Here is a 15,960-nt window from a genome sequence, read left to right as displayed (position 1 = left end):
CTATGGAAAAATACCTAGATGAAGAATGGGTCAGATGGTAAGCTAATTTTTGCAACTTTTCATAAGAATTAAAAATCACCTTACAAAAAGGCAAATCTCTAACATTTGTGCATCAGCATGAAATTTTGTGGGAGTTTTATTTTAGTTAGGACAATAATTCATAAAAAACTTACTTTTTAAGTTTTAGGAGTTCTTGAGGAAAAATTAGGGCATCTGACATTTATTTACAAAATTGAAGATATATAAATGAGCTGTACCTAGAAAAAAAGAATCCTCAATTGCGTGATGTATTGTAAGATGGAATATAAAGAGCTTTTTTTTTAAAGTCAGCTTTTTTTCTCAACTGAGCTATTACATAAATAGTTTGGTGACTGTGTCTTAATTGTTAATTTTTTCATTTGTTTAAAAGAGATTATAAAACTAACTGCTTTTCTCCAAGCTTCATTGTGAGAATCATGAAATTCTTAAATGGATCAGGGAGACAATTTTTTTCTATTTTTTTCTTTACTAGTTAGGAAAAAACATTAGAGAAATCAGGTGAATAAATATGACTTCGGTATTTGATTTCTGGCATTGAATTTTGTCTAATAATTCACAAATTATTCAATATTTATAAATTATTAAAATAAGTAATATATTCTACTAACAAATGACAATAATACTAACATATTTTCTCATCTCAATAAACTTTGAAATGGCAGTTGTTAAATTTGAACTCTTAATTCTGAATTAAAATAATAAGAGTTAACTAAAAATATAAAAACCAGAACTGAGATCATACTTACCAATGAAATATGAGATACATTCCTAAGAAAGTCATGAAAAAGCCAAAGAGATAGTTTAATTCCATTAAAGCATGTCATTATTTACATATGATAAGAAATTAAACATTTAGAATTATTAAAAAGAATGCAGCAACAAATTATCATTAATTCCAGAAAGGGAGATGTAATTGTCTAGCCAGGAAATCCAAGAGAATTGTGGAAAAAATAGTGTTATATCAAATAAAATAGTTGAAATAAGTAAATGAATACAAAACAAACATTAAAAATTGCTCTTTTATATAATAGCTATTATCAGTTTGAAAATTGAATAAAATAAAAAGATTCCACTAATCGTTGCAACAAGAACATAAAATATCTATGAATAAACTTATAAAGATCTAAGTGAAAGCTATATAGAAAAACAACAAAACTTCACCGAGAAAAAAATGTAGAGATTTAAATAAAAACTATATAATGAAAAAAGGGAGTTATTCTTCAATTATTTTGTTTGTTGCAATTCCAATCAAAATCCAAGATAGGTTATTTGGTTTGTTTACTTATTAAATTTAACAAAGTGATCATGCTATTTGACAACTTTTTATTGCAATTATGTGGAACTAGTATATTCTTAAATTGAATAGTTTACTCACAACAATGAAAGAAAATTCCATGAGGAAATATGAATAGTTAAGTAATAGAATAATTAAAAGTGTGTAATACACAAATGAAATAATACCCAATTCCACTTATACAAAATAATGAAAAGTTATAAAGTGGAGCCTGGGTTTGGGGAAAAAAGGCATTCCTATTCTCAAGTTAGATTTGTAATTGATAAACATGTTTTCAGAGAGCCATGGGAAGTGTGTATCAAAAGCATTGCAAATGTGTGCCCTTTGACCTAGCAATTCCATTTGTAGGAATTTAGATTAAAAAAGAGTTATATGTATGCAAAAAAGGCATATGTTACAAGGATGTTAATGATTTCATTTATGATAGCAAAATCTGAATGAAGTAAATATGAATCAGTTGGTCATTGCTTACATCAGGGGTTCTAAAAGGATCTAGGGGTTGTATGTGAATGTCCTCGGAAGCTTTTACAAATACCTGTGCTCTACCTCCAAGATTCTAATATATTAATATCCACCCAGACATATAAATTATGTTAATTTTTTCCTTTTCTTAAACATTCTATAGATTGTGTTTATCATACTCCTGCATTTTCAGACTCACTGTTCTGCAGGACAGTAACAACGAAGAGTTGTTTTTAAATTATACACTGTCCAGGAAATGAATATAAAACTTTAATGAACATTTCTTTAATTTCTCTCAATTAGAGTTTTCTTTAAATGACTCTCAAAATATTTATTGGAGTAGGAACCTTAGTTGTTTTAGAAATCATTTGAAAATTGAGACTATTGATAAAAAGGGCAGCAAAATTACGTATGAGCAGACTATAACTGCTTGTTAGCCTTACATCATAATATGTTTAAGAAAACAACTTATTTCAATTATTTCTATGTGTTTTTATTTCAAATAAGAAAAGCCTTCAAATGATTGGATTATTTATAATTTTTGTCAGTTCTCTCTGCATGGTATGCAAATACTTTGGTATAATAGGTAGATCTCAGATGAACCCATAGTTGAACTTTCTTAAATTGTGATGTATTTGAAATGCACAATCTGTTTAGTGAGATGGAATGTAAACTAAATGGAATGACATTGAAACTAAGTTCTTTGTTTTTCCAGAGTTTCTCAGTATGACATCTTCTGGTACACTCATAATCTCTTCTTTGTCTTCTACATGCTACTGATGTTGCATGTTTCAGGGTAAGCTATAAAGAAATATTTTTTAAAATGCGTGCTTAAAATGGGTAATGCAAGATATATCTGCAGGAATTTTCATACAGAGCGGTAAAATTATTTGGTTACTAGGAATTGAGGGTAGTGTCAAGAATGGAAGAAATAATTTTATTTTTAGTATGGCATGTTTTATGGAACTAGTATAAAAGTATATTAAAATTGAAAGACAGTTACTTGTCCTACAATGTTATAATTTTTAAAGTTCTTTTTAGCTATATCTTGATAACTTCTTTAAGAAAGTATGAAGTTAACTTCTAGAAGATACTGTAGTATTTATATTTTCAGTAATTCCTTATGTCTCTCTGCTGCAGAATTTGTAATGATGGAGTTACCAGATTTTAGTTTAGAAAGGCCTAGAGGCAATAATAGTTGCAAAGAAAGCTAAAGATTTACGATGAACAAAGGTAAAGTTGTCAAAAACACCAGAAAATCACAAAGGAAATAAAGAATATATTCTAAGCTTGTTACAAAGAATATAATCCAATATTCTGAAAAGTATGGGAACCCAAGCAGTGTTCTCAAAACTATGGTGCGTAAAATAATCCATTAGATCAGAGGAAGAAACTTGCTTCTACATATAACTGCATGATCACTAGAGTAGACTTGTGGTTTTGTCTTGACATTCACACTAATACGACACAGTAGGTGTCAGATCTGCAGATTCACTTCATTTAGCAGAAGGATACAGTAAAGGAAACATGGAAGGTCAACAGGATGATGTCAGGTGCTTCTGTAATGGCAGTGCCTATTAATGTTCAGGAACAATTTCCTTTCTCCTTTCCCTCATCCCCAAGGTAGTAACTCACTTTTAAGATGAGAAGACTGTATAGCTAAACATGGACTATTTGCTTTGGGTAAGGATCATACTCCACAGGAACCAGTATCTAGGTTATAGCCCACGTCTCCTCAAGGGATGACCTCAGTTTTAAGAATACACTGCTTGTAGGAAGCCAAGGTCTGTGAGTCCTAAAATGATTTTATAGTTCACTCACAGCCCTTGTGGTCCAGATACATTTCACCAATAATAAACACCAATGATATTGACTAGTGACACAGCTGGCATTTGCCATTTACCTTAACCCCAAATGTTCCCAGGGAAAGTGGAGAATGGTTCAGGCTTTCTGTTTATCCTTTCTTCAGAATGTTTTATAATGTGCTTTGTCAGTACATTAGGTCATATACATAATTATATAGAATAGCCAGGGTGCATGTTCAAATTTTTTCCCCCATGACTTTGGAGACCACTGATTTGGAAAACAGTATTATATGTATCTCTGTTTCATTGGTCCTGGTTTAATTTGTTCTGTACCATAGTTCAACCAGGGGTGTCGAACCTGTGGCCCATGGGCCGCATGCACCCCATGATGGCTGTGAATGTGGCCCAACACAAAATCATAAATTTACTTAAAACATTATGAGTTTTTTTTGTGATTACGTGTTACAGTGTATTTAATGTGTGGTCCAAGACAACTCTTCTTCCAGTGTGGCCCAGAGATGCCAAAAGTTTGGACACCCCTGTATGTAGAGTATCCGAAAAATGGCCACACATCATAATCTCGACTTCCAGATAGCCATTCCTACCTCACAAGAAAGGCCATGGTTGATGAACACCCTGAGTTCCATTCTTTTCCCTTGGTAAGGATAACACATTCTATGGAGAATTAGGACACCAAGAAAGCCTGTGGTAGATAAAATCTGCGTTACATTCTGTTCTTTGAATCTTTGTTTGCCTTCCCAGAGCTATTATCATAAAATGGGCTATGAATAAGCAAATGCTACAAATGATAATAGTTATTTAAAACAATTATATAATGCTTACTATATTCCAAGTAGAAATTCACAATTATTTAGATGCTTTATTTCATTAAAGGATCGTAATTTTATAAGGATACATAATAATGTAAAACCCCCTTTACAGGTGGGAAAACTGAGTTTTAAAGAGAGTAAGTAAAGTTTACTTTACGTAATGCTAAAGATTACTTAATGATGAATTCTGGATTTAAATGCAGACATTCTGACTTAAAAACTCATGTTTTTTTACAACTAGGAGAGTTCTGTATTTCTCAAAATTTGGTGTTAAGATTTCTTTAAAGGGTTAATATCTTTATTGTGATCTCCCACCTATAACAGATGAGAGAAAAATGCAATTATTTGTTTATATACTTAATTATGCATTCTTTGGCCTTTATGTTATATTAAGTTAAAACTGAAAAAAATCTGTTTCTTTGCAATTCAAAACAGAGTCATTTTTTTAAGGTTCAGAAGTTCATGTAGACTTATATTTAAAAGGATTATATTGAGAGTTCTTTCTCCTTTTTTTTTGGAAGTTAAAGAAGGCATAGTTAATTTTTTATGTTTTTTGTATGAACAATGGTCATAAACAGGAAGTGACTTTATACAAAGAAATAACAAAAGGAATCTACAGGCTTTATTATATATGATCAACTTATTATTCCAACTGAAGTAGTAGTTCTTTACATATTATTGGTAGAAATGAAAACAATTATCCTAATACTAAGAGTTATGCAACAAAAACACAATACTACAGGCATTCTAGAGTGCGCATTTTTCAATCAAGTTTAATTTTTTATTAAAGTATAATTGACTAATAAAAGTATATTATTTAAAGTATACAATTTAATGATATATATATATATATATGTTGTGAAATTATTACCACAAGAAAACAAATTAACACATTCATCACATCACATAGTTTTGTTTGTTTTTATGTTTAACCTTGCTTTTTTTCCTGGTGAGAACACTTAATATCTATGGTATAAGCAAATTTCAAATATACAAAACAGTATTATTAACTGTAGTTACCATGCCACATATAAGATTCTTGGAACTCATGCATCTTATAACTTAAAAGTTTAAAACACTATAAACCTTAATTTAGAAAAAAACTACATTGATTATGTTTCTGCTGTGGCAAAAATTACTACGGATAAATCTTGCGGCTTTCTCAAAATAGAATATTTCTCAAAATATTTTTTTTTAATTGCTAAAGGATCTGTCTGTAAGTAAATCTGTTGATGGTATTATCTTTTGTGCCAATGTTGCGGACTTAGACATATATTTACCTATGAAATGCCTTGATAATTTCATTCTCTAGATTTTGGTTCCATGAGTAAAGTGTAGCTATTCAAAACAAGTTTCTTGGCTTTATATTGAGATTTCTGTTAAACAATGTGCTTTAAGTTTTTATTTTCAATAATTCTAGTAATTTAGGGAATTAAAGGATCAATGTAGGCTAGAAATTTTAGAAAATTTTAGGCTTTAAGGATGAAGTGATTAGAAATTGCTAATTTCTCTATATAAACAATTTGCAATAAGAAGAGCAATTGTTTCATGATTTTCTAAGGTCACTTTTATTTTCATAGAATCTCTAATTTTGAAGGAAGCTTAAAGGTTGCCTTGACTAAGACTATAAGTGTCCCCTATAGTATGTCTAAGTAAATATTTATTTATTTATTTTCTAACTTATTTTCTTTTTTCTTTTTTTTTAAATTTTATTTTAATTTATTTTTTCAAATACATTTGTATAAGTAAATATTTAATTCTGAAGAGCCCATTCTGTCTTTGTGAAGCTGTAAGTTACACAAAGTTCTTTATCTTTAGAACCAGAATTTATTTTACATTAATTTCTGGGTGGATTTAAAAATCTGTCATTGCAGAGGACTTGGAAACTGAGTCACTCTCCCTAAATTCTCTTCATTTGTTTCTTGAATGATATTTCAAGTCTCACCATCATTATAAACTTCCTCCAATAGTTAAAATTCATTCAGTACTTGTCATGTGTCTTACTGATGTTTGATTTTGTTAAATCCTCCCAACAACCCTGGTAAAATCTGCTGCTGCTGCTGCTGCTGCTGCTGCTGCTGTTATTCCTGTGAGAGAACAGGGGGGCAGTGAGAGGTGAGGTAACTTGCTAAAAGTTGTGGTAATTAAGAGGAGCGTGAGTTTGAACCTAGGTATCAGATTCCTAAGCCCACATTCCTAACCACTACATTATGCTGGCCTCAGTTTGGCATGGCTTCCCTGTATTGCTTTTAAAGCTGGAAACCAAACTAAATGCAGGCTCTTGGGATATGTGATCTGATGTTGGCAAAATGGAAGTCTTACCTTCTTTACTTCAAATATTGCAATCAATATATTTAAGGTGCAGTTACCTTGTTCCATGATTATTCGTGCCCTTATTTCCTCTAGTTTGCATTCCTGTTACCAATGTTTTAGATATTTTTTATTATTTATAAGCAAATGTATTGCATGACACCCTGAAAAAACACATTTCATTTACATTAAATTTAGATGTTTCTTTTCAGGGTTCAGGCAGATCTTTGAAATTTAATTTTCCTTTCCAAGACATCAGTATAGCCTGGCCATTAAACAGCTACAATACTTAAAAGCTGTATGACTTTGTCAGATAATCTGTCCTTTTTTTCTTGTTTACTAGATGGGATTAATAAAATCATCATAGGATTATCTCAGGTTTATATAAGTAAATGTATTCAATACTATTGTAGGCAGAATATACACATACTCAATAAATACTAGTAGGCAGAAATACTTGTACCAATGCTAATACCTGTATGAGGTAGAAACTCCACAGTTAACTGAAAAATCAGCGTTTTTTTTCAATTGTTGAAAATGAGATAGCACTTTTTAAAAACTTTTAAAATTAAATTTATTGGGGTGACATTGTTTAGTAAAATTATCACATCCACAAGGACATTGGAAGATGCCAAGCATCCCTTTGGCCTCTGGAAACTTCAACAACAGTGACACTCCATCAAGAGTGATTCATTTTATGTCAGTGAATTTTATAACTGAGGACAGGTCATCAAATGAAAATTGTCATTACTGCAACTTGCCACTTTCCCTGATGCCTGAGTTCAGAGCACCCCAGCACAAACTATGGTACCTCCTTCCCAATGCTGAATAAGCTCCACTGTCTGCAGAAATATGTGTAAGAAGGGAAAACGTGAAACCTCATGCTGTACATTTGCAAAAAAAAGTGTACAACTTGCCCTGGCTGGTGTGGCTCAGTGTACTGAGTGCCGGCCTGCGAACAAAAGGGTCACCGGTTTGATTCCCAGTCAGGGCACATGCTTGGTTTGTTGGCCAGGCCCTGGTAGGGGGCATGAGAGAGGCAACCACACGCTGATGTTTCTCTCCCTTTCTTTCTCCCTCCCTCCCCCTCTGTCTAAAAATAAATAAATCTTTTTTAAAAAAGTGTACAACTCTATAACACATCATTTGCGTAGTGCATTGTGCACTCACCACAAAAAATCAAGTCTCTTTCCGATCATTTATCCCCCCTTTACCCTCTTCTATATCCCACCACCTCCCTTCCCCCTGGCAATCACCATACTGTTGCCTGTGTATGGTTTTTTCCTTAATCCTTCACTTTTTTCACCCAGCCTCCCTGACCCCCACCCCTTTGACAGCTACTAGCCTGTTCTCTATATCTATGGCTCTGTTGACTCTGTTTCTATTTTGCTTGTTGGTTTATTTTGTTCATTAGATTCCACGTGTAAGTGAAATCGTACAGTATTTGTCTTTCTCTGACTGGCTTGTTTCACGTAGTGTAGTACTCTTTACCTCCATTCACGCTGTCCCAAAGGTTAAGATTCCCTTCTTTTTTATGGCTGTCATATACCGTTGTGTAAATGTACCACAGCGTTTTTATCTACTTATCTACTGATGGGCACCTGGGCTGCTTCCAAATCTTGGCTATTGTAATTAACACTGCAGTGAACATAGGTGTATATTTATTCTTTTGAGTTAGTGTTTCAGATTTCTTGGATAAATTCCCAAATGGGGAATCAATGCATCATAAGGTAGTTACACTTTTAGTTTTTTGTGTAAATTCCATACTTCCTTCCACACTGCCTCTACCAATCTGCATTCCTACTAACAGTGCACAAGGGTTGCCTTTCTCCATGTCCTTGCTAGCACTTGTTGTTTGTTGATTTATTGACAATAGACATTCTGAGTGGTGTGAGGTGATAATCTCAATGTGGTTTTAGTTTGCATTCCTCTGATAATTAGTGATGCTGAGCATCTTTTCATATGTCTATTGGCCATCTGTATGTCCTCCTTAAGAAGTGTCTATTGAGGTCATTTGCCCATTTTTTAATTGTGTTCTTTGTTTCCTTAATGTTGAATTGTATGAGTTCTTCATACATTTTGGAAATTAACTCCTTATAGGATGTATCATTGGCAAATATGTTCTCATTCAGTGGGTTGTCTTTTATTTTTTTGATGGCTTCCTTTGATTTGCAAAAGCTTTTTCAGTTAATATAGTCCCATTTGTTTATTATTTCTTTTGTTACCCTTGCCTGAGGAGATATGTTGGCAAAAATATTGCTTTGAGAGCTGTCTGATTTTTGCTGACTGTGTTTTGTTCTAGGATTTTTATGGTTTTGTGATTTACATTTAAGCCTTTAATCCATTTTGAGTTTATTCTTGTGTATGGTATAAGAAGGTGGTCTAGTTTCGTTTTTTGCATATATCTGTCCAACTTTCCCAACAGCAGTTATTGAATAAACTATCTTTGCCCCATTTTTTGTTTTTGCTTCCTTTGGCAGATGTTAATTGACCAGCAAGGAGTGGATTTGTTTCTGTGCTCTCTATTTTGTTCCATTGATCTGTAATGCTAGTTTTTATGTCATTACCATGCTATTTTGATTACTATGGCCTTATAGTATAGTTTGATATCAGGTAGTGTGATACCTCCAAGTTTGTTGTTTTTTCTCAAAATTGCTGAGTCTATTTAGAGTCTTTTGTTATAGCTTTGTTTTGAACTCTGTTTTTTCAGATATAAGTATTGCTACCTGAGATTATTCTTTGTTTCTATTTTCATTGAATATATTTTTCTACCCCTTAACTTTTATTCTGTATGTATCTTTTATTCTGAGGTGGGTCTCTTGTAGACAGCATGTATATGGGCATATTTCTTATCCATTCAGCTGTATTATGTCTTTTGATTGGCATATTTAATCCATTTACATTTAAATATTAATTTCTGGAATATTTTTTCTAGTCTATAAGGTATGCCTTTGGTATTTTAACAAGAATTATGTTGAATCCATAGAGTGCTTTAGGTAGTACAGAATTTTAGAGATGTTAATTCTTCCTATCTATGAACATTGCATATACTTCCATTTATTTGTGCCTTCCTCAGTTTTTTTCTTCCATAGTCTATAATTTTCTGACTACTGATATTTTCCTTGGTTAAATTTATTCCTAGGTACCTTATTATTATTATTATTATTATTATTATTATTTTTGCTATTGTAAATGGGATTTTCTTAGTTTCTCTTTCTGATAGTTCATTATGGTGTATAAAATTGCCACTAATCTCTGAATATTAATTTTATATCCTGCTATGTTACTGAATTCAATTATCCTAGTAGTCTTTTTTTGATGAAGTTTTTAGTGTTTTTTCAATATGATATTATGTCATCTGCAAAAAAGTGACAGTTTATTTCTTTTATTCCATTTTGGATGTCTTTTATTTCTTATTGTCTGACCACTTTGGCTAGGACCTCCAAAACTGTGTTGAATAAGAGTGATGAAAGTGGACAGCCCTGTCTTGTTCCTTGTCTTAAGGGAAATGCTTTTATATTTTGCCCATTGAGTGTGCTGTTAGCTGTAGGTTTGTCATATATGGCCTTTATTAGGTTAAGATGTTTCCTCTTTTCCCACTTTGCTTAGTGTTTTTATCTAAATGGGTGCTGGATTTTATGAAATGCTTTTTTGCATCTATTGATATGATAATGTAAGTTTTATTATTCATTGTATGTGGTGTATCATGTTTATTAATTTGTGAATATTGTACCAACCTTGCATCCCCAGAATAAATCCCATGTGATAATGGTGTATGATCTTTTTGAAGTATTGCTGGATCCAGTTTGCTAATATTTTGGGGGGAATTTTAGCATCTATGTTTATTGGGGATATTGGACAACATTTTCTTTCTTTGTAGCATCTTTATCTTATTTTGGAAGTAGGATAATACTGGCCTCGTAAAAAGAACTTGGAAGCCTTTCTCCTCTTGAATTTTTTTGGAATATTTGGAAAAGGATAGGTGTTAATTCTTCTTTGAATGACTTGTAAAATCCACCTGTGAAGCCGTCTGGTGCAGGACTTTTGTTTGCTGGGAGTTTTTTGATTACTTCCGTAATTTTATTAGTTGTTATTGGTCTGTTCATTGTTTAATAGCATGTTATTATGTTTAATAGCCTCCATGTGTTTGAGTGTTTTGCAGTTTTTTTAAGTAATTGATTTTTAGTTTTATACCATTGTGATCAGAGGTGATACTAGATATGATTTCAGTCTGCTTGAATTTATTAAGACTTGTTTTGTTTCCTAACATGTGGTCTATCCTACAGAATGTTCTGTGTCACTTGAAAAGAATGTATATTCTACTGCTTTGGGATGAAATGTCCTGTAAATATCAATTATATCTATTGGGTCTAGCATGTCATTTAAAGTTGTTTTGCCTTATTGATTTTTCTTTTCCTTTTTTTTTTTTGGTCTGGAAGGTCTATCCATTGATATCAATGGGGTGTTAAAATCCCTTATTATGACTGTATTACTGTTGGTCTCTCCTTTAATGTCCACCAAGATTTTAGGTGCTCCTGTGTTTGGTTCCTGTATGTTTACAAGGGTTATATCCTCTTGTTGAATCTATCTGTTTAGCATTATGTTGTGTCCTCCTTTGTCTCTTGTTACGACCTTTGTTTTGAACTCTTTTTTCAGATATAAGTATTGCTACCTGAGATTTTTCTTTGTTTCTATTTGCATTGAATATATTTTTCTAGCTTTTAACTTTTACTCTGTATATATCTTTTATTCTGAGGGGGGTCTCTTGTAGACAGCATTTATATGGCCATGCTTTCTTATCCATTCGACTACCCTGTGTCTTTTGATTGGAACATTCAGTCGATTTACATTTAGAGTTATTATTGATAGGTACTTTTTTATTGCTGTTTTATTTTTTATACCTGTTTTTCTCTCTCTACTTTTTTCTTTTTCTTTTTCTTAAATAAGGGCCTTTAAAAATTCTTGCAATACTTGTTTTGTTGTTAAGGAACTCCTTTAGGGTTTTTTTTTTTTTTTTTTTTTTTTGGTCTGGAAGCTTTTTATTCTTCAATTTTAAGTAATAGCCTTGCTGGGTAAATTAGTCTTGGTTGTAGGTCTTTCTTTGCTTTTCATCACTTTGAATATTTCATGTCAGTTCCTTCTGGCCTAAAGTGTATCTGTTGAGAAGTCAGCTGAAAGCCTTATTGGAGATCTGTTGTTGGTAGCTAACTATCTTTTTCTTGCTGCTATAAAGATTCTCTCTTTAACCATCGTTATTTTAATTAATATGCTTCTTGTTGTGCATCTCTTTGGGACCATCTTGTTTGGGACTCTGTGTTTTCTGGACTTGTGTCTCTTTTTTCTTTACCAGGTTAGGGAAGTTTTCAGCCATTATTTCTCCAAACAGGTTCATGGTTCCTTGCTTACTCTTTTCTCCTTCTAATACTCCTATAATGCAGATGTTGTCCCAGAGGTCCCTTAGACTTTCCACATTTTTTGAAATTCTTCTTTTTTGTTGCTCTGCTTGGGTATTTTCTGTTATCTTGTCCTCTAAACTGCTGATTCAGTCCTCTGTGTCATCTAACCTACTGTTGATTCCTTTTAGTGTATTCTTCATTTCTGACTTTTTTATGGTTTCTATGTCCTTTTTATGCTTACCAGCTCTTTATGTTCTCACTGAGAGTATCCATTCTGCCCTTAAAGTCTTTGAGCATCCTTATCTCCATTGTTTTAATGGAGATAAAACTCTGCATCTGGCATCTTAGTTGTTTCCATTTCATTTAATTCTTTATTAAAATTCATTTTATTGATTATGCTATTAAATTTGTCCCTTTTTTTTCCTCCTCTTTATTCCCCTCTGCCCTGCACCTCCCCTCCCCTCAGCATTCCCTCTCGCCTTAGTTCATGTCCGTGGGTCATACATATAAGTTCTTTGGCTTCTCCATTTCCTATACTATTCTTAACCTCCCCCTGTCTATTTTGTACCTACCATTTATACTTCTTATTCCCTGTGCCCTTTCCCCTGTTCTCACCCCTTCTCCTTCCCACTGATCACCATTTCTGTGATCCTGTTCTAGTTGTTTGCTTAGTTTGTTTGTTTGTTTGTTTTTAGGTTCAGTTGTTGATATTTGTGAATTGCCGTTTTACTGTTCATTGTTTTGATTTTCTTCTTTTTCTTAGATAAGTCCCTTTAACATTTCATATAATAAGGGCTTGGTGATGATGAACTCGTGTAACTTTACCTTATTTGGGAAACACTTTGTCTGCCCTTCCATTCTAAATGATAGCTTTGCTGAATAGAATAATCTTGGATATAGGTCCTTGATACTTCTTTCCAGCCCCTTCTTGCCTGCAAGGTTTCTTTTGAGAAATCAGCTGATAGTCTGTGGGAACTCCTTTGTAGGCAACTCTCTTCTTTTGCTCCTTTTAAGATTCTTTCCTTATCTTTAATCTTGGGTAATGTAATTATGATGTGACTTGGTGTGTGCTACCTTGTTCCAACCTCTTTGGGACTCTCTGAGCTTCCTTGACTTCCTAGAAGTATATTTCCTTTGCTAGATTGGGGAAGTTCTTCATTATTTTTTTCAAACAAGTTTTAAATTTCTTGCTCTTCTTCTTCTCCTTCCAGTACCCCTATGATTTGGACGTTGGAATGTTTAAAGCTGTACCAGAGGTTCCTAATCCTCTCCTCATTTTTTTTGAATTCTTGTTTCTTCATTCTTTTCTGGTTGAATGTTTATTTCATCCTTCTGTTCCAAATTGTTGGTTTGAGTCCCAGTTTCCTGCCCTTTAATGTTGGTTCTCTGCCTTTTACTGTTGGTTCCCTGTATATTTTGCTTTATTTCACTTTACATAACCTTCACATTTGCCTCTGTTTTGCGACCATACTCAACCAGTTCTGTGAACGTCCTGATTACCAGTGTTTTGCACTCTGCATCTGATAGATTGGCTGTCTCCATGTCACCTAGTTCTTTTTCTGGAGTTTTGATCTGTTCTTTTAATTGGGCTTTATTTCTTTGTCTTGGCACACCTGTTACATTGTAAGGGGTGGAGCCTTAGGTATTCACCAGGGTAGGGCAACCCAGATCTCTGTGTTGTGGCACTGTATGTGGGGGATGGATCAGAGAGGGAACAATGTGGATTGCCTGGCTCGCCCACTTTCCGTTGCTTCTCTTGCTTTCCACAAGTTGATTGTGCCTTTTCAGGTGCTGATTCCCGGGTAAGTGGGCTTGTGTACATGCTAGGACCCTGTGTTCTCTCCAACGGACCCTCCTGTGGACCTGTCTGCCGTCGCTGCAACATTCACAGGTTTTTACAGCCAGAGGTTTTGAGGCTTCATTTCCCCACGCTGGAACCCTGGGTTGCTCGGTCTGTCTCACTCCCCAGCTGTTCCTCCCAGTTTATCCGCATGCAGATGTGGGACTGCCTGGTCTGCCAGCTGCTGCCTTGCCCCCTGGTCCTCAAGCTGCCACCTTGCTGTGCATCCTTACCGTGCCAGCTGCCTGCCTCAGCCCCTCCTACTAGTCTGAATGAAAATGTTTCTTCTTTAACTCCTTGGTTGTCAGACTTCCATACAGTTAGATTTCCTGGCAGTTTTGGTTATTTTTTTGTTTTTAAATTTGTTGTCCTTCTTTTGGTTGTGCAAGGAGGCAAAGTATATCTACCTATGCCTCCATCTTGGCTGGAAGTTCATTAACTTCATTTAATCCTTTATCTTGGAATTTCTCTTGTTCTTTCACCTGGGGCATATTTCTTTGTCTTCCCATTTTTGCCTGTCTTCTGTGTTTGTCTCTGTGTATTAGGTTGATCTGCTATGATTCCCAAACTGCTATGATGGATTTATGGTGTAGGTGTCTTATGGGACTCAGTGGAGCAATCTTCCAAATCACCTGAGTTCAGTGTTCCAGGTATGTTTCTTCTGCATTATGTACATCCTCCCATTGGAGTTGAATCTTGAATGCTGTTGGCCCATTCATGGGTGGAGTTAATTCTCAGGCAGTCACTAACTATCAGGAAAAACCTTGATTACCGTATATGAGTCACTGTTCAGTGGCTGCTCCCTGCAGTGGCTTTGTTCCTGGCAGGCTCTAGTGCCTGCCAGAGTTCCCCTTTAGCTGAACCATTTGTGTGGCTAGTCGGGTTGAACTCTGGTGTGGTCTGAAGCCCATCACTGGTTGTGTTGGTTCTGGGTCCACTTGGGCTGAGTTCTTGTGCAGATCAAAATTAGACATTGTGTGTTACAAGCCTTGGGCTACCTGTCTTGAGCTACCTTGCTATTCACTGTTTGTGGCTGTGTGTGGGAGGGGGCCAAGCTGTGCACAAGGGTCAGCTTCCTGCAGCTCTGACCTGGGGGTGGATTAAAAAAGCCTCCCAGAGGTCCACCTCCATGTGTCAGCTACTTTGCCACCTTCTGAGGTTGCCTGGTCTTCCTCCAGGAGCCTTCCAAAGAGAGACTGTAGAGTGGGCCCAGCCTGGACGCAAACCACAGTCTCTTCCACAAGGCACGAGCTCAATAGAGTGGGGTGCTCAGGGTCAGAAGTATGGAGCTAGTGTGTCTCTTTCTTGAGGGCAGCATTGTCAGGCATTCAATGGACCATAAGTAACTTCTACTTTAGAGCCATACTACTCAGTCTCTGTCTGAGTCTCTGGCCTTAGCTTCCCCAGAAGAATCTCTCTTCAGGTTTAGGTTGAGTGCAGCCATCCGGACCCTCTGCAGGGGGCAGCTCAGCAGAGTTGAGCCACTGGCAGTTGGAAGGTGAGTCTCCTGTTGTGGGGAGTGGTGCTGGATGTACTCATAGGGTGGAGAAGGTTGGTCCCCCCACAACAGCACTCCACAATCCAGCACCTGTCTGAGTCCCCATCAAGAGGCTCCCAGGGAGAAGAGCTCCAAAAGTCCCAGTTTTGTACAGCACTCCAATCCCTTTGCAGGGCTGAGCTCAGCAGGTCGGGGTGACAGGGACTTGGGAGTACAGACCAAAATAGTCTCCCATGAAGGTTGTGCTGGCCAGTTCTGTAGGAGTGGGGCAAGACTGGCCTTCATTCCAAACCCATACAGCTCAAAGACTGTCTGAGTGTCTGCCTAAAGCTTCTCCAGAAAAAGAGTTCATCAAAGGTCCCTGCTCATTGCAGCCAGGAGACCTTTCTGCAGGACTCAAGCTTGGCAGAGTTGTATCGCCAGTAGTTGGAGGTCCAGGTTAGTGTACTCCCAAAGCTGTTGCTGTAAGAATAGAAGTGCTTGACC

General features: G+C 35.2%; 1 protein-coding gene across 1 annotated transcript in view; it reads left to right on the top strand.

The window, feature by feature from the left end:
* The window catches only part of NOX4 (NADPH oxidase 4), a 187,914-nt gene that overhangs the window by 61,718 nt on the left and 110,236 nt on the right, over positions 1-15,960 (top strand). The window contains exon 8 of the mRNA XM_054576412.1: positions 2,511-2,591. Coding sequence (XP_054432387.1) covers positions 2,511-2,591 — 81 coding nt within the window. The remainder of the gene's footprint in view (positions 1-2,510; positions 2,592-15,960) is intronic.

The sequence above is a fragment of the Pteronotus mesoamericanus genome, unplaced genomic scaffold (genome assembly GCF_021234165.1).
Source record: "Pteronotus mesoamericanus isolate MK-2021 breed Mesoamerican mustached bat unplaced genomic scaffold, CSHL_Meso_final contig_33, whole genome shotgun sequence".
NCBI lineage: Eukaryota > Metazoa > Chordata > Mammalia > Chiroptera > Mormoopidae > Pteronotus > Pteronotus mesoamericanus.
Note: the sequence above shows the minus strand (reverse complement) of the source record. Positions and strands in the feature narration are given on the sequence as shown.